The sequence below is a fragment of the Vicia villosa genome, linkage group LG7 (genome assembly GCF_029867415.1).
Source record: "Vicia villosa cultivar HV-30 ecotype Madison, WI linkage group LG7, Vvil1.0, whole genome shotgun sequence".
NCBI lineage: Eukaryota > Viridiplantae > Streptophyta > Magnoliopsida > Fabales > Fabaceae > Vicia > Vicia villosa.
In genome coordinates this window covers 85,463,990-85,481,600 of record NC_081186.1, presented here as the reverse complement: position 1 = coordinate 85,481,600, position 17,611 = coordinate 85,463,990, and the positions used below count along the sequence as shown (strand labels likewise).

General features: G+C 33.1%; 3 protein-coding genes across 3 annotated transcripts; 1 reads left to right on the top strand and 2 right to left on the bottom strand.

Moving 5' to 3' along the window:
* Positions 1-251: 251 nt before the first annotated feature.
* Positions 252-656, bottom strand: LOC131619572 (classical arabinogalactan protein 4-like). Its single transcript, XM_058890660.1, has one exon. The coding sequence runs from the start codon at positions 654-656 to the stop codon at positions 252-254; it is 405 nt and encodes a 134-aa protein (XP_058746643.1).
* Positions 657-1,573: 917 nt separating this feature from the next.
* LOC131617673 (indole-3-glycerol phosphate synthase, chloroplastic-like) lies at positions 1,574-3,981 on the top strand. The gene is made up of 10 exons (XM_058888933.1): positions 1,574-1,845; positions 1,983-2,213; positions 2,330-2,506; positions 2,612-2,686; positions 2,783-2,827; positions 2,902-3,066; positions 3,146-3,224; positions 3,331-3,413; positions 3,498-3,566; positions 3,692-3,981. The coding sequence occupies exons 1-10, from the start codon at positions 1,708-1,710 to the stop codon at positions 3,773-3,775; spliced, it is 1,146 nt and encodes a 381-aa protein (XP_058744916.1). The 5' UTR covers positions 1,574-1,707; the 3' UTR covers positions 3,776-3,981.
* A 427-nt stretch (positions 3,982-4,408) lies between these two features.
* Positions 4,409-5,298, bottom strand: LOC131617674 (uncharacterized). The gene is made up of 2 exons (XM_058888934.1): positions 4,976-5,298; positions 4,409-4,885 (listed from the first exon to the last, which is right to left on the bottom strand). Exons 1-2 carry the CDS (start codon positions 5,067-5,069, stop codon positions 4,602-4,604), a joined length of 378 nt encoding a protein of 125 aa, XP_058744917.1. The 5' UTR covers positions 5,070-5,298; the 3' UTR covers positions 4,409-4,601.
* Between the last annotated feature and the right edge of the window lie 12,313 nt (positions 5,299-17,611).

Here is a 17,611-nt window from a genome sequence, read left to right as displayed (position 1 = left end):
ATGTACGGGTGTGACTCTCTGTAGTACCAGGTGATGTACCCCTCGACACAGCTCCAATCGTGCTCTGCTGTTGTCGCCCGAGCCTCAGTCTGTAAAGACCTCATCTAACTGCCGACGGGTCATGCCGATAGGAGCAGAGACAGTAGAGTCGCGAGGTATTGTCAGTGTGTAGGCAAAATGACGCATGACGCGCTTCGGAAGATAACATACAATAATGGTCGAGCTGGCGGCCAACCATCCAGAGTATAGTGCTATCTCTTCAAACGGAACCGAAGTAGAAGTAGAAGAAGTGCCCCGACGACGTCTGCAGGGGGTGGCATATGTGAGGAACCCTCAGCATCAACATCATCGCGAGGCCTCTGTGGTGTAGTAGTAGATGGGGAAGGAAAGTCGAGTGGAACAGATAGAGAAGGCCCGGTTGGAGCGGGTGTAACGGTTAGAGAAAGTTCGGCTGGAGCAGGTGTAACGGCTGGAGGAGGCCCGACTGGAGCGGGTATATCAAATGGAGAAGGTCCGACTGGAGCGGGTGTATCAGGTGCATCTGCTGTAACGACAACTCCATCAATGACCTGAGAAACTACACGCTCCCGTTCACGCCGCACTAATGCCTGCTGTGCTGTCCTCCCATGTATATCTTTATCCAGACTGTGGGCCATAATGTCTGCATTGTGATACAAATAACCTCGAGTTAGATACCGTGTATTTATAAATAAACAATAAAAGAAAAACAAAAAATTACTCTTTCGTAGATGCATCTATGGAAGTACCTTAGTTTCAAAAAACTATGGTGCTTATGTAGATGCATCTACGGAATGCCATAACGTTCATCTCTTCCATAGATGCATCTACGAAAGGTACTAAAACTCAAAAACTCAACAATGGCGTAAGTCCACTATTCAATCACTCAAAAACTTGATTTTTGTGGCTTGATCATACGTTTTAAACATCAAACAACATCTACATTGTCTCTAAACTATATTTCTAAACCTATCCAATCATTTCCACACCTAAATATCAAATTCTATTTTGATTTGACAAATACTCTAAAATAACTCAAAAAGTCGAAAACTTACCGATTAAATAAAGTTTTGAATTTGATGGAATGTGTTGATACTTGTTGTTGACAATGTCGGCCGAACTCGGGAGAAAGAAATTAGAAGTTTGATATTTGGGATTGAGAGAGTTTGAGTGTTTGAAATGTGAAGAATGAGGGAGGAAAAAAGTCTAGCGCGAGTTATAACGTCAAATGCTTCCGTAAATGCATACACAGAAACTTCCGTATGTGCATCTACGAAACAAAACAATATAAAACAAAAAAAAAGTGCTTCCGGAAATATATCTACGGACGCTGAAGAAATTTTTTACCAATTCGGTGGTGCCTGAGAGATACATGGAATGGGCTAAGAAATTCACTGAATTTAAATTTAAATTTAAATTTGAATAAATACTCTGTCACCTAACTCTATTCCTAAATTACATATAATTGACCAACATTTTTTTCCATTTTCTTAAAATTATTTCCTATAATTATTTCCAAGTTCAATGTTTCATTGAGAAAATGCATGAACAAGCTGTGAAATTCAAACCAAAAGGGGTTATAGACGATGGAACAAATCCTTCTTTCCTTTAACGACATTTTTTATTCATATGTAAATTCAAAGGCAACACGTCAAATTTTTATCTCTCTCTTTCGCTCTTCCCTTTTCAATGGAATCCTTGATTTCTCTCGAGGCTCATTTTCAAACCTTCCCTTCATTCTCATCCAAAACCAGAACCATGATTCCTCCAACTCAAGTGAATGCTTATAGACAAAACTCCCTTTTTTCTTTTTCTCTTCGAGCACAGGTGCAAATTTTCATGCATGTTTTCTGTCTTCTTTGTATTATTTTATAGTTTCTTCTTGTACATTTATTTTGGTTTGATTAAGAAGAACCTTTTTGATATATGTCATGTTTTTGAGATTCTTTGGTGTTTTTTATTAGGTAAACCCTAATGAAACTGTGTTTGAAGCTCTGAAAGCTAAGGAATGGGAAGTAGGAATGTTTCAAAATGAGGTTGCTGCTAACCAAGGTATAAGAATAAGGAGAAGACCACCGACCGGACCGCCTTCTCATTACGAAGGACCGTTTCGATTCCGGTTGGAGAATGAGGGAGACGTGCCGCGTAACATCTTGGAAGAGATTGTGTGGAACAAGGACAAAGAAGTTGCACAAGTATTATATTTGATTTACTTTGTGTTCTATTGAGTTTTTTTCGACGTGTATATTATGTTGTTTTTTATGAAATCGATTAGGTTTGGATAATGTGAATTATTTGGTTTAATTTTCAGTTGAAAGAAAGAACTCCCCTTGGTTTGGTTAGGAAGGCAGTTGAAAATGCACCTCCGGTTAGAGATTTTATCGGGGCTTTAAGGGCGGCAAATGAACGAACTGGATTGCCTGGATTGATCGCTGAAGTCAAGAAGGCTTCGCCAAGTAGAGGCATTTTGAGAGAAAACTTTGATCCAGTAAGTTTGTTTTGTTTTCCACTATGATTTTTAAGGATAGAATTATTATCTTTCTACATTATTCGTATAATTCCGAGGTTAGTACTGAAGTTATCTTGCAAACAGGTTGAGATTGCTCAATCTTATGAGAAGGGTGGAGCAGCATGTCTTAGTGTTTTGACAGATGAAAAGTACTTTAAGGTAAACTAACTAACTTCAAATTCGTTAAAAGCTCCTTACGAATCGAGCACTGGTAAACGCTAACTAACTCTAACTCGAACGTGTTTTCTTGTCCAGGGAGGCTTTGAAAATCTCGAGTTAATAAGAAAAGCTGGAGTAAAGGTTTGTTTAGTAAATTGCATTAATCCTTGATATAATATTTATTCTATGCTGATGAAACTAGAAAAATTATGCAGTGCCCTTTGTTGTGCAAAGAATTCATCATTGATGCTTGGCAACTCTACTATGCTCGATCTAAAGGCGCAGATGCAGTCCTCCTAATTGCCGCTGTTTTACCTGACCTTGACATCGAGTACATGGTTAAGACATGCAAATTACTCGGACTGGCTGCTCTTGTTGAGGTAACGTCGTTGCTTCTTTATCTCTTTCGTCTATGTGAATGACACCCGGCACGAATAAAACAGTTTTTACCTTATGTAGGTGCATGATGAGAGGGAGTTTGATCGTGTTCTTGGAATAGAGGGCGTTGAGCTTATTGGCATCAACAACCGCAATCTCGGTATTTTATATCAACCCTATTCTTTTGTTGCATGTCAATATCTGAATCGTTAAACTTAAGTATTCGAGTTATCAATTATGGCTTCTATTTTCTTATGTGGTTGCAGAAACATTTGAGTTAGATATCAGCACGACAAAGAAGCTTCTAGAAGGAGAGCGAGGAAGAATAATCCGCGAGAGAAACATAATCGTACGTGCTCAAAGAATTTTCATTCTGTTTTAACTTACTCTAGTGAGATTTTATTTTAAACTGATGATTATATGGTTTGTTTAGATGGTAGGGGAATCTGGTTTGTTCACTCCTGAAGATATTGCCTATGTACAAGAAGCAGGAGTTAGAGCTGTAAGTATTGAGAATTTCATTTCTATGAGTATTGAAGTCAACTTTTTATATAAGCTATTATCTGTTTTAAGCGCTTATGAAAATAAGCTGAAAAGTAGCTTATATTCTTTTTATATTTTGTACAGGTTTTGGTGGGAGAGTCTATTGTGAAACAAAGTGATCCAGGAAAAGGAATTAGCAATCTCTTTGGCAAAGATATATCAGTTTGAGTTGACAGATTTACATAGCTGACTAAGTGTCTGTTTGGAACATCTTTTAGTTTTCGCATTCATGATTTCTCGCTTTGAGGATAAGTGCGTTTTCAACGTGCTTTGTGTAATTGGTTGTAATAAGTTATCCTCAAAATTGTTAGTTGCAAACATGTACTGAAAAATCTTTTCATGTTGACAGTTTTTCATTACAGATTATAATAAGATTCTTCATTTGATTCCTTTTACATTTGCTTATACTAATTTATCAAAATTTTGTCTGCAGAAAACATGTTTATAGATATTTTATAATTAAATTATTGAATTTGATTTGTTCATTTTACAAACATGCCCTACTTACATGTTTTACCATTTGTTGATTTCTCTCTTTCATCCATCTCAACAACATATATTATCATGAGAAGTATTCCAAATAAGCGATGAATTTGACACTCCACGGAGAAACAAATGTTGCGTGAGATCCTCATCCTCCCCTTCGACTAGAGAACCGTCACTAGTCCTTATTGTTTCTCCATTGAACCTGTCAATGTAGGATCGCAATGGTTTTTCTTTTTCCTTGTCTGATGGCTCCTAAACTTTCTACTTACTTGAGATACCTTTGTGAGTTATGGATGATGATAAATGGAAAGATAATTCATAGAAAAATGCATCTGGTTAACTATAGCAGACATGAACACATGATATGCCAGTTTACATGTTTCTCAACACAAGTTCAAAATACATAACATGATACACTAACTTCTAAATAAGCCACATAGTAAAATTTTCCATCACAGTTACAACTCATAATCTTTTTCTTATAGGTCAGACTAATTTCTCCTGGTTTTCATGCTCCTTCTCCAGGCTTTTCGTTTCTACCTCCTTCATTTTCTCCCCCGAAACCTGCTTCGGTTCCTCCAACTTCTCCCCAACCTTCGTCGTTTCCTTCTCCACCTTCTCCTCCTTCGCAACCTCCTTCATTTTCTTCTCCTTCCCAACCTCCTCCGTATCCTCCTCCACCTCCCCAATCACCATCAACATACCCTCCTCCGTAGTCTCCTTCGTGTCCACCTCCCATGCCTCCGTCCTTATCTATCACAACTTTTGTTTTGAATTCTTTAGTAACACCAGCTGAAAATTTAACAAAACACATATTAAAATTGATAAAAATTAAAATAAATTTTGCAAACAATTTATACATATTTGCATCATTGCATATACATTGTTTTCCATCTTTAGATTGCTCAATTTGTGATAAGGAGATATAAATTAGTGCACAAAGAGAGAACACGAAAATAAAAGACTTAGTTTTCATCTTGCATCAAATAAAAGTTTAATTGTAGTCAAATATTAATTCAGTCAGTGGCTATTTATAGTGAACAAAGAGAGCTTGCTAAGTAATACACATTTTGTATGGTAACAATTTGGCTGTTTGTAAGAAAAGTGGGACATTAACACCTATTGAGAGGTAACTAGAGACGTGTTTGTGCATGTTGATAAGCAGTTTTTTTTTTTTTTTTTAGATTAATAGAGGTATCACAGTTTAGCACAGGCCAATTCCATTTTTGTGAATGTTTATGACTTAAGTTTTAAGTTTAGGCATCACTATTTATATTGATCATGATGCTTTGATAATATTATATTGACACATTTTGGCTGATATAAGCAATAATGGGCCATCAACGCCTGTTGAGCTATAATATGGGATGTTCTATAGTTAAGATGGGCAAAAGAGTTTTTATGATGATCACTTCGTTTTTAATGTATATTCAAAACCAAGTTTAATAATTAATTTAATATGAATTTGTTAAACCAAAAATTCATATTCGGTTTTGATTGATTGGTTCTTTTTCGGTTTGGTTGAGCATGGAAAAGGGGGTGCTATGTGCCAAAAAAAAACACTTTAAAGTTAAAGTCAATGGTAAATTGAGGTAAAGGAAGAAATGTTTTCGGTTTTCTGAGTTTGTATTCCATTTGACATATGTTGTTTCTTTGTATAGAAATCTATTAAGATTTTTACTTACCTTCACTCTTTATTTTTCATGCAGATCGTTCACGTCGTTAGATGGTGAGATATGACTCATTTTATGACCCAATGTATAGCCTTCTCTTTTATTCTTGGATCCAATATTTTCTAGGACAGGTTGACGTTTGATCTGAAGGCCCTAGAATCTTCTATTTGATGATATATTCTTGACGTCCTTATCATAACACCACCTTATCACCAATTTCTTTCTTTTTAGATATACACAATTTTTCTCTTGTCGGGTTTAGATAGGTATGAGCTAACCATGATCCAAATCCATGGACAACAAGGTTATTGGGTCATTCTCATATCTGTCTCGGTCTAGGTAGGAAAAATTTATCTCCAAGTTCGGTTTGATGGAATTGGACATGGATTTGTAAGTATTCTTGTCATTTTATGTTTGTGATGTGATTTTAATGGAGTTCACTTCATCTCTTTATGTTTTTCACTTATGACTTTTAAGTATCATTAGACTATGTCTTTAGTGACGAGTGCGAGTCATCGATTTTTGTCTTCTCAATAGCATGTCATATGACATCCTTGTAGCAAGATAAGCTACCATTAGGCTTCTTATGATGGATTTATTTGGAAATATCTTTGCTATAATGATACTAACATCATTCTTGGCCACATGTGTTTTATCTATCTATTTGGTGTTCATTTCCCCACAACATTTTTACTTTTAGAGTTAAGGCCTTCAACCTTTCACACTTCTTTTTTTTTTCTAGTATAAATATTTTATAGGGTTAAGCACTACTATAACTAATATATTATATGACAAAATTTTCACCTAAGCCAACAATCATCATAGGTGTAAACCATATGGACGTCACATTTTTTTTTTATAAATAATACATATCCCTTTGATTATATTGGCAATCGAGAGAAAATGTTATTATCAATCCCCTATCGAATCAACAACCACATTTAAGCGTATTTAAAAAAAATTAATTAAGACCTATACCTTCGGTTCATCAAGTAACCGAGAAGAAAGATTTTGATCAACCTCCTTGGAATCCCAAAACGTCATTTTAGCTCATTTTATGTTATTTATTTATTTTTTATTTATTTATGACATATTCCCTCGGTTCATTTGGCAACCCAGGGGAAATGTGTGTTTGTTTATTTTTTTCAACAAATCTTTACCGTCCATTTATAAAGTAACAACATTCAAGACATTGTCAACTCATCAATCCATATAAAACATCAACGATCTGCATGAAAACCCCACCAACCAATATATTATAATACCATCACAATTTATCTTGAAAGCAAAGTTTAAAATGGTAAAATGAATACAGTGATAATGAAAACACACTAATAATGAAAACACACTAATAATGAAAGAATTGCATGAGGTATAATCCATGTCCTAGGATGGATTGCAAAGTAGAGAAAAGTCTCAAGGCTGGTCCATTAATGTCTCAAGGGATGATTAGAAGACTCACACTACTATAAAATATACATTTCGTAACATCATCTTACTACGGTAATTTAGTCGACCATAATAATAACTCTTTTTTAGGCGATTTTTTTTTGTTATTTATTAAAAGACATTTCACCACAATCAAACCTAACAATCTTAGTGAAAAGTACTTGGAGTGACATGCTTCGAATCCTAGCACCAACATTTTTCCTTTTTTTGGTTACAAAATGGACGTGTCACTTATAAGCTTATATTAATATTAAAATTAAAACACCTTTTACCACGGTCTAAAATAGAAACCCTTGTAAAATGTACCTACATTTCATCATGGTCATTTTTATCAACCATGATGAAAAGTGTTATCTATATATAAGTGAAAGTTCTCTCGTTCAGTATAGAACAATTGTCTCTCTCATAAAACAAAACCCTAACATCTCTCTCACGCCTTATCCTAATCTTCACTAACGGTTGCATACGATTTATTCGCAAAACTCCAACATATCTTCAACTCTTATGAATCAAGGAAAATGTTACACAAAAATCATTTATTTGACTTCCTTTTCACATTTAAACGTGAGACATTTCCACCTTTTATGTTATGAGTTGTGATATTTTTGAGGTTTTTGTTGGGATATGTTGATGGATTTAATTTAATATGATAGATACAAATTATAGCATATTGTAATATTATAGAGTAATCAAGATTAATTAAAATAGTGTACTTTGTAGCATTTGAGAGAGTCCCGTGAGAAAAGTGATATGAGAGGATTAAGTGAATGGTCCAACCCATCACGGTCCATTCAGACACAAAACTCAATCAAATAGTTCATCAATAATTAGCCAATCAAATAGTTTATCAATAATTAGTATTTAATAATATTGACCATAACATAATTAATTAATAATCAATTATTTCAATCTATATTTGATTAATTAAATAATTAATCTAACAATCTCCCACTTAGAAGACAAAAATTAATTATTAAAAATATTAATTTTAATGTTAGAATACCAATAATGGTCAAATCATTAATCAATCAAAAGAGAAGTAAATTTCAACGTTGTAGAAATTGTATCCGATAGGGAAGACAAATCATACAAGTTAAAACTCACAACTTATATAAAGAATGATGACTTTAGAGTAACATATTTAAGTTAAGAGTAATATGTTATAAAGAATGGCCCGAGTATATGAAAACGCCTATTGATAAACTCTCAATAATCCAAAATATTATAAGACTTATTCATGTGTATAAGTCTTTGGGTAGTGATTATATTAATGAGTTCTAAATTATACTCTCTTTGTCTCAAATTAAGTGTCATGTTTAGCAAAATTATTTGTCCTAAAATACTTGTCACTTTTACTTCTCAAATGCGGTTTTATTTTTAATCTTCCAATTGTATAATATAATTAATACTCTTAATTTATTACTTGCTCACTTAACATTAATGCTAATTCGAATACCCCAATAATTTATAAGAATAAATTGGTAAAATCACTATTCTCTCTCTTACATTCATTATATTTTCTTAATCTGTTTGAAAGTGTCAACTATATGACACTTATTTTGGGACGGAGAGAGTAGGTCATAGAATATCCACATAGATCTATGAATAGTAATTACATTTAATCATAAGTATCTTCATAACACAATATCATACTCGATATGAGTATTGATATTTACTTGTACTTTCATATTATAACCTTACAAAATTATTGAAGATAGAATAACACAATTTTCACTACGCCAAATTTGGTTTTTAGCAGCACCCCTACGAAAGCGCTTTTAGGAAAAGCGCTGGCATAGGCTTCGCTAAAGACAAAATTAAAAAACACGCTAAAAAAGCGCTCTAATAGTGGGGGGGTATGAAAGCGCTTTTAAGAAGCGCTCTGGTAGGGGGGGTTATGAGAGCGCTTTTCAAAAGCGCTCTGGTAGGGGGGGGTACGAAAGCGCTTTACAAAAGCGCTCTGGTAGGTGGGGGGAACGTGGGGGGAACGAAAGCGCTTTTCAAAAGCGCTCTGGTAGGGGTGTTTAATGAGAGCGCTTTTTGTCAAAAGCGCTGGTATAGCCCAGGCTATGAGAGCGCTTTCCAGAAGCGCTTTAGTAGCCTTATTACTAAAATTAAAACCAAAAACACGCTTCTACTGTTTCTCACTTTCTCTCTTTCTTTTTCTCTCTGCACGCGAACCAGAAACCCCACCCCTCACCGTCGTCGGTCCTCCGTCCACCACCATCGCGCGAACTTCTTCTCCTCCGTCCACCACCATCGTTTCGTCTCCGTCTCTTCTCCTCTGGTAGCAACTTTCTTTGCGCCACCCAGGTATCACACTTCTCCGTCTCTTCTCCTCTGGTAGCTCTTGATTTTAGGGTTTGTGTGACCAATTAGCCATGTCTAACATTATATGCATTGTTAGTTGCAACTGTGGCTTGAATCTTGGAAGATAAATTTTGTGTCGCTGTATTTAGACTCATTGCTGAATTAAGTTTACATATGTTTATGAATTAAGTCGATTTAAAAATTGTGGCTTGAATCTTGGAAGATAAGTTTAGCAGATAATACAACTATCAAAGGAAACTAGTGATAAGGCTAGTATCAACTATCAAAGGAAATTTCCCGAGGTAATTATAATTTTTTTTCCTTTTAAATTGTTCTATTTTATTAATGATAATGACTTTATATTTACTATTGGTTTAGGGCATTTCATCTTGCCAACTATACTTATCGGAACCGAGTTATCGACTAGTTGGCAAGGGAAAAGTGCACAACACTTCGGGAGATTTACTTCACCACAGACCGCTCCCGGATGGACACCTGAAAGTATCGGTGGATGTTGTATTAGATCGTGATGCGATTCTACCGGTACCTGACATGGTCTCAGAGACGACATTGCTGCGAGATGCAATAGGATCGTTTGTTGCATGGCCCTCGGAGCTCATTACCATTAGTGATGAGGTAAATTGAAAACGATTATGAATCATTTAGTTTTCGAATGTCAATTCTAAACCGTTTATTAATTATGTTTTACATTTTATTTTTAGACTGCTCCTATAAAACCCGCAATTAAGGGTAAAGGGATTTTACAGGAGGAGGAGTCTGTTGCATCGCTAAAAGAGGTACATTTAAAGTGTTAATATATAATCTGAATCAAAATATGCATGATTTTATATTTTACCTAACTTATATGATTTTTAGGCATCCGCTCGGGAGTCACAACAAGTGACGCAGCAGGTTCGTAGCGTACCACCCAGTGGTCCTCCGAAGCAAGCGGCAAGAAAAGGCGGTGCTTTTGTGCCTCGATACCGGGCGACACTCGCAACAATGGTTGATATGTCCGATATGAAGGATGGTGCTTTACGGGAAATCGATATGGATGAAAGTGTCTTCGGTATTGAGTTCAAGTCACATATTACAATTGATGACTTGCAAGAGATTTTTAACCAAGATCAACTAGGCGTCAGTAATATGCATTCATACATCCGGTAATATTCACTCATCCGATATATTATTTAATTAGTCCCACAATATAATTTATTTACACTTTTCAATGAAAAGAATCTAATGTTTATTATGTTTTTATTTAAGGTTGTTGTATGACAGAGTGTTGCGCGGGACTGCATTGTCTAACAGATTCCGGTTCGTGTCTTCCGCCCATTGCAGCGGAATGGAAATTGTTTCGGATCCGGAATCTGTTAGACAGCGCTTAGTCGATAGATTCATGTCCACCGGCAATACAGAATGTCTGCATCTTTGGGCGTATAATACCCGACCAGTAGGGTTAGTTTCTCATTCTTTATTCATCTAATCTCTGTTTCTTTAGTGTATAGCAATATTTTCATATAACCTATTGTTTTAATTTATAGAGCACACTGGTTGCTGCTTGCTATCAACCCGATAAGGGAAGTCGTGTATTATCTGAATTCGGTAAAGGGTGAATGGACCAATTATCCGGCCATGAAGGAAATCGTTGATTTGTAAGTAGGATCGTTCTAAATATATATTCGTGTATATTTATATATTTACTTATTTGTGGGATTGATCTAAACATATGCTTTTATATATTTGTTAATTAGATCAATACAAGTATTCCGTAGTCAACGGGACGCACAGGTATCCCGGACTAAATCAAACAACATCACCTGGATCGAAGTGCAGGTACATTACTTTTCACAAATTTGCTTATAATATTTATGCTACTTGGTAAAACAAGACAACTTATATAGAATCTTATTTGTTTTTCTATGTAGTGTCCGCTACAGCGTAACAGTTCAGACTGCGGATACTTTGTATTGAGGTTTATGAAAGAAATCATTCAGGCGAATCAATTAGAGATTCCTCCCACGGTATAAAGTTATAACTTAAGATAATTTCATATAATTTATTACATTTACCTAAATATATTATTCATATTATGTTTTTGTTTTATAGTACCTTGACGAATTCCGTGCTGCTGGGTACTCGAAGCTAAAGTTAGAAGAAATCAAAGAGGAATTGTGTCAATTTTATATTAAGCTATTTTTCATGCAGATTTGAACTATAATATTGTTGATTTTGTAATGATGTATATATATAATTTTGTAATGATGTATATATATAATTTTGGATATTATAATGGTATATATTAGTATATATATTGTCTTACTGATGGCTGAAATAATATAGTCGAAAATATATTACAGGTCGAAAATATATTACAGGTCGAAAATATTACAGGTCGAAAACATTACAGGTCGACTGGGAGGATTAAATTATAGGCTGCACATAAAAATACCTCATTTAGCAACTACAGCGCTTCTAAAAAGCGCTCTTAAAGGTCCACATACTAGAGCGCTTCTTAGTAAAAGCGCTGGCAAAGACCAGTAAAAAAGCAAAAAAAATTAAAAAATTACGCAGCATACAAAAGCGCTTTTGGAAAGCGCTCTGGTAGGCCCCCCTATGAGAGCGCTTTTTCTGGAAAAAGCGCTCTCATAGGGGGGCCTACCAGAGCGCTTTCCAAAAGCGCTTTTGTATGCTGCGTAATTTTTTAATTTTTTTTGCTTTTTTACTGGTCTTTGCCAGCGCTTTTACTAAGAAGCGCTCTTAAAGGGGGGTCTACCAGAGCGCTTTTTCCAGGAAAGCGCTCTAATAGGGGGTCCTACCAGAGCGCTTTTTCCAGGAAAGCGCTCTTAAAGGGGGGGTCTACCAGAGCGCTTTTAAAAGCGCTTTCGTAGCCTACGCCAGCGCTGGCTATGGCAGCGCTTTAAAGCGCTGTTAAAGGCCAAAAAAAGCGCTGTGAAAGCTGTTCCGTGTTGTAGTGTTTATTGCATGCTAAAAAATTATTGTGTCTTTTCAATATCGACCTAAACATCAAATTATGATGTTTCTTGAGATTAAGAGAATAATATATATCTTAGTATAATTAAATAAGACTTTTTAGAGTTATTGTATATTTAAAGTCTTCTTAGAATATATCATATTTTATATTGTAGGCAAGAATATATGACAACATGAGAATAATAATCTAATTATTTTTTATTTCACAACTCACTAATATTAAATATTCTAATTATGAATGTGATACTAATTTTAATTTTTAGTACAAAACTATATAGAGAAGCGGTTATATAATATATGATCATTAACATTTAACAAACTCAAGCACATATTTTGCACATAAATAAAGTATATCATTATTTGGATATCTAGTTTCACATGAAAGAGTATGATGGTCATATAAACGAGGTTTGCCATCATTTTAGTGAGATCAAATCCTTATAATTATAAATTTTAAATATAGGATTATATACAATATTTTAGCAACTCACTCAAAACTCAAATGATACAAATATAACTACACATATTTAATAAGAAACATATTATGTTATATGCAGCGAAAAAATATGAGACTTAATTTTAACTATTATTGAAGATATAACACAAATAGTCATAATTTTTTATTACTAACATAAGACTATAATATCCTTAATATAAGTCTTCATAAAATAATATTATATTAAATAAATAATATTTGTTTATCATATCTAATATAATGGACATGTTAAATTCTCCCACTTGATTAATAATAATAGTTGAATTATTTACTAAAGAGTTTAGAAAATACTTTAAACACATTCAAATGTTTTATCTATCACACAATTATCATGTCAAGCCACGTCATACTGATAGGGTACGTCCATCACTTACATGATACAAAAAGAATTGAAATACATTTTTTTTAAAATATTGAAAATAAATTATTAAATTTTATAAAGTATTACATGTCTTTACAAAAATAATTTCTTATTTATTATAATCTCAAATAATAGTATTAATAGTAATAAATAAGAAGCTTAACAATAATATACAAATATTATGTCACAAAAAATTCTAATACAGATAAAATACTCGAACCATAATATACATAATCACAAATCGCAAGTACATTGACCAAAAATTATATTAACAATAACATACTGATAGAGTAAAATTGTTATCAATATGATATTTATTATAATTTAAATGAATTTAATTATTTTACTAGATAAAACTTCTACAATTGTATCCACGATAAGCGAGTTACAATTAGGGGTGGCAAAATGGGTCAGACCCGCCGGATAAGCCCGTTTAACCCGCCATTTTGACGGACTGGGCTGAAGTTTTTGACTCGGTACCATAAGTTGGCCCGTCCCGCCTAACCCGCTTTAAAAAGTGGGCCGAGGCGGGGCGGGTTTTGCCCGCAGGCTTTTTATTAAAACTTTTTAGTTTTTTTACTTAGAATTAAAACAACTTTAACTATAAAAACAACACTCTTCTCTTGAGAGTATGTTGATTGAATCGTATTTTAAATTATTATACAACGAAATTAAATTATAATTGTAACGTTCTTTTGATAATTTACTAATACATGTATAGACTGAAAAAACTTAAAATAAAAGAACAATTGTATGGCATGCAAAATTATTAAGTTGTCAATATATTAGTTCACATGTTTTCTTTAGAGATAGATATGCTGGTTTTAATAAAAGAAAGGATTTGATTAGTGTAAACTTGTGACAAATTTAGGATTTAGCTATTACGGAATAAGTCAATATAAGAGTCTATATGATGTAAACAGTGAGAAAGCATTGTTTGTCTTGTGTAAATTCTTAATTAGGTTCTTTTAGTAATTAGTTTTTAAATAGGACTAGGATGATATCTATTGTTTATTTATATATATATTTGGATATGTTTTTTTTACTGTGCTTGAGTTTATTTCATTGTTCTTTATTTATTTTAATTTTTGAAATGTTTGGACTTAAAACATGTTAAAGTTCTATTATGCGTTGTTAAAAAATATATTTTGCCGACCTCTTTGATAATAATTAAAAAATTATAAGTTATGTAGTAAATCAAATTGTAAATTGAAAAAATAAAAAATTGGCGGGCCGGCCAGCCAACTCGCTAACTCGTTGCTAAACAGGGTGGACTAGACTTTTGAGCTCAGACCTCTAAGTTGGCCCGCCCCGCCCCGCTTTTGGACGGGCTTAAACGGGGCGGGTCGTCCGCTTTTCCACCCCTAGTTACAATCATACAAATTAAGAATGATTATATTTTATTCACAATAAAAAAATTTGTATAATTGTATCCACGATAGGTAAGATTACAATTATACAAATTAATTGTGATTACTTAATTATCTGGAATATAACTCTCAAATAAAAGACTTCGAATATACTCATAAAATTAGCTTTTTATTTATTTATTTATTTATTTATTTATTTATTTATTTGAGTATATAATAAGAAATCAATTTATAAAAATAAATAGAGAGTGGAAGACACACTACAAAAAATATGCTCTCCAGCGACGTGGAAGACACGCCGCAACACTGAAAATCACGTCACAATCAAAATATAGCGACGTGGGCTCCTATAACGCTTGCTTGATTTTTTATTATAAAAATTGGTTGTGACGTGGTAATCACGTCGCAACTACTCACGTGATTACCACGTCGCTGGAGACCACATTTCTTGTAGTGACAATAATACTTAATTTATATATAATTGCATAATTTTAATTTAAAAAAAAAGAAAGTGAATAATATTTTTGGAAATTCTCCTTATGTGCAATCACATAACAAGTCACAAGAGATTCAAAATAATAATCAAATCACGACTAACCTCAAAGAGAATGTGACATTTATTTTTGTGAATATAGTCATTGAACTTTAATGATCTGTAGAGTATATCTCAAAGGATGATTCATAAATAACAAGCAAACCGTTATATCAAAATATAAGACTCAAGTTATAAATTAACATAATACAAGAATAAAAGAATTAAAATTTCCTTAAGAATAACTCATATTAATTATAATATTTTATTAGTAAGCAAGTAAATATTTAGGCAATATATATTTATAATAAATCAAGAATATACTATGAGTATAAAACGATTTTAAATTTATTTCAAAGCACTAGAATTTATACATTATAATTTTGGAATATATCATCATTCATATTTGAAGGCATACAATTTTTAAGGAAATATGAGATATGTATCAAATTTAAATTTATTCCAAAATCATAAAATATTAAAATAATTAATTACAAAATAATATTAAAATAAATTATTTAATCACACATTACATTGAACGATTATGATATCTTACCCAAGATAACATAATATTTAAGAGTCCCAATATTTAACGGGCAGAAAATTTGAACAAAACAAAATTTTGCGCACGTATGTGATGTTGATTTAGAAGACTTCATTTTACTAATTTAGAGTCAAAACAAGATAAATCCTCATAAAAGCAACTCTCAAGGGGATATGATATTACAAGAGTCATCATATTAGGAGTTGGACATGCCATTTCCCATATTTCTTTGGAAACCCTTAGCAAAGCAATCCGAATTTGGTTGAATAAGTACCAAAGAGGAAGATATAAAACTAGTCGAATTCCCACTAGTATCATATATGACCACACAAGCCCCATATTGACCTGAAAGAATATCAATCCAAATGCCACCACCGTATAACAATTATAGTTATATGAGATTGGTTGCATTATGCAAAACAACATGGAGTGTATAAGATGTTTTAGAAGAAAGGACACATGAGGGACAAGATGTTCCAGTATGTGTGCATCATCTGCCCCTTGTCAGCAGGCAATGTTGGAGCTGATCTGAACGTGATTTCAAGATATGTGCAATGTGATTTATTGGTATCTTTTATATATGTGTGATTAAGATCTGTTTGGCAGATTGAATATGATCAAATCAATTCAAATGGAGATTTAAATTTGAATTAGAAAAAAACATATCTTTTGTTAGAGGTTGTTAAGAAACAAATTATAAAAGAATCCTCTATAAATCTGGACAAAATCAAAGCTTATGCCCATTGGAGAAAAGCCCATATTACATTTCTATTTAAGGAGACTCAAACCTAATGTTTAAAGGTGTGCAAGTATTAAAGAATTTTTGTGTTAGGATTTCTATTTTAAGTCTTTGGTTTGTGTTATTGTTTGTGCATCACTATAGCGCCTGCATTCCTATCTAAAGGCATATAGTTTGGTTTGTTAGTTAAGATTTAATTTAATATTCAATATTATGTTTATTGAGTTGATCACTAGGGTTAGTGATTGAGAAAAAGTGAGATGAATTCTCATATTAATACAGGGGTAGAATTAAGAAGATGGACATTGACAAATAGATTGTTCATCTAAGACATTTTGTACTAACTCTATTTAAGAATGAATTTCTTTCCTGGGTTCAAAGCCCTCATACGTAGGTGACATTGCATCGAACTTGGTTACCAATTCTTTTATGTTCTTTATTTATTTTTGACTGATCTTCTTGTTTTCTATTATCTGCCCAACTCTAGTTGAAGATGTTGAACACACTAACATAAACATCTGGTCCAATATCTGTCCGCTAAGAACAAAATTTTAACAATTTCCATATCCACTTACTTAGGAGTGCCAGGTTAATCAAACGCAAATCTCTAACTCTAAGCATACTTCCCTCTTAAGTCTACAGGTACTCAAGCAATCTTATCCTCGAGAGTGGTCCCTTCACCAAAAAAATTTCCTTACGAGTTTAACTATTGTCTTTCAAAATTTTACAAGCATCAAATATAGGATTTTTTTAAATGATTTGCATGGTTATCGAGATAAAAGAACCAACTACCTTTATTTGGTTATTGTTTTTCAATGATAGCTCTATAGATTATTTTTGTCTTCATAGAATTTTGTTTCAGGGTAATACTTTTAAATATTGATGTTTTTGTCTTATTCATTTTGTATCTTAACTTATTATTCAATGGGTTATAGTGTCAATTGTATATTGTCTCTAATATTTATTTTTATTTTTCTAGTAATTTTAACCATTGTACGTTGAGTTATATAACATAGAAAAATAAATAAAAAATCTCGTTTCTTAAAATAG

Bases quoted from the DNA above. Each gene is read 5' to 3' on its own strand.
- LOC131617673 (XM_058888933.1), top strand. From the start codon at position 1,708: ATGGAATCCTTGATTTCTCTCGAGGCTCATTTTCAAACCTTCCCTTCA. The intron at 2,687-2,782 runs GTAAACTAACTA...TTTCTTGTCCAG, and splicing joins CAGATGAAAAGTACTTTAAG to GGAGGCTTTGAAAATCTCGA. The intron at 3,414-3,497 runs GTACGTGCTCAA...TGGTTTGTTTAG, and splicing joins TCCGCGAGAGAAACATAATC to ATGGTAGGGGAATCTGGTTT.
- LOC131619572 (XM_058890660.1), bottom strand. From the start codon at position 656: ATGGCCCACAGTCTGGATAAAGATATACATGGGAGGACAGCACAGCAG.
- LOC131617674 (XM_058888934.1), bottom strand. From the start codon at position 5,069: ATGAAAACTAAGTCTTTTATTTTCGTGTTCTCTCTTTGTGCACTAATT. The intron at 4,886-4,975 runs GTATATGCAATG...TTAAATTTTCAG, and splicing joins ATCTAAAGATGGAAAACAAT to CTGGTGTTACTAAAGAATTC.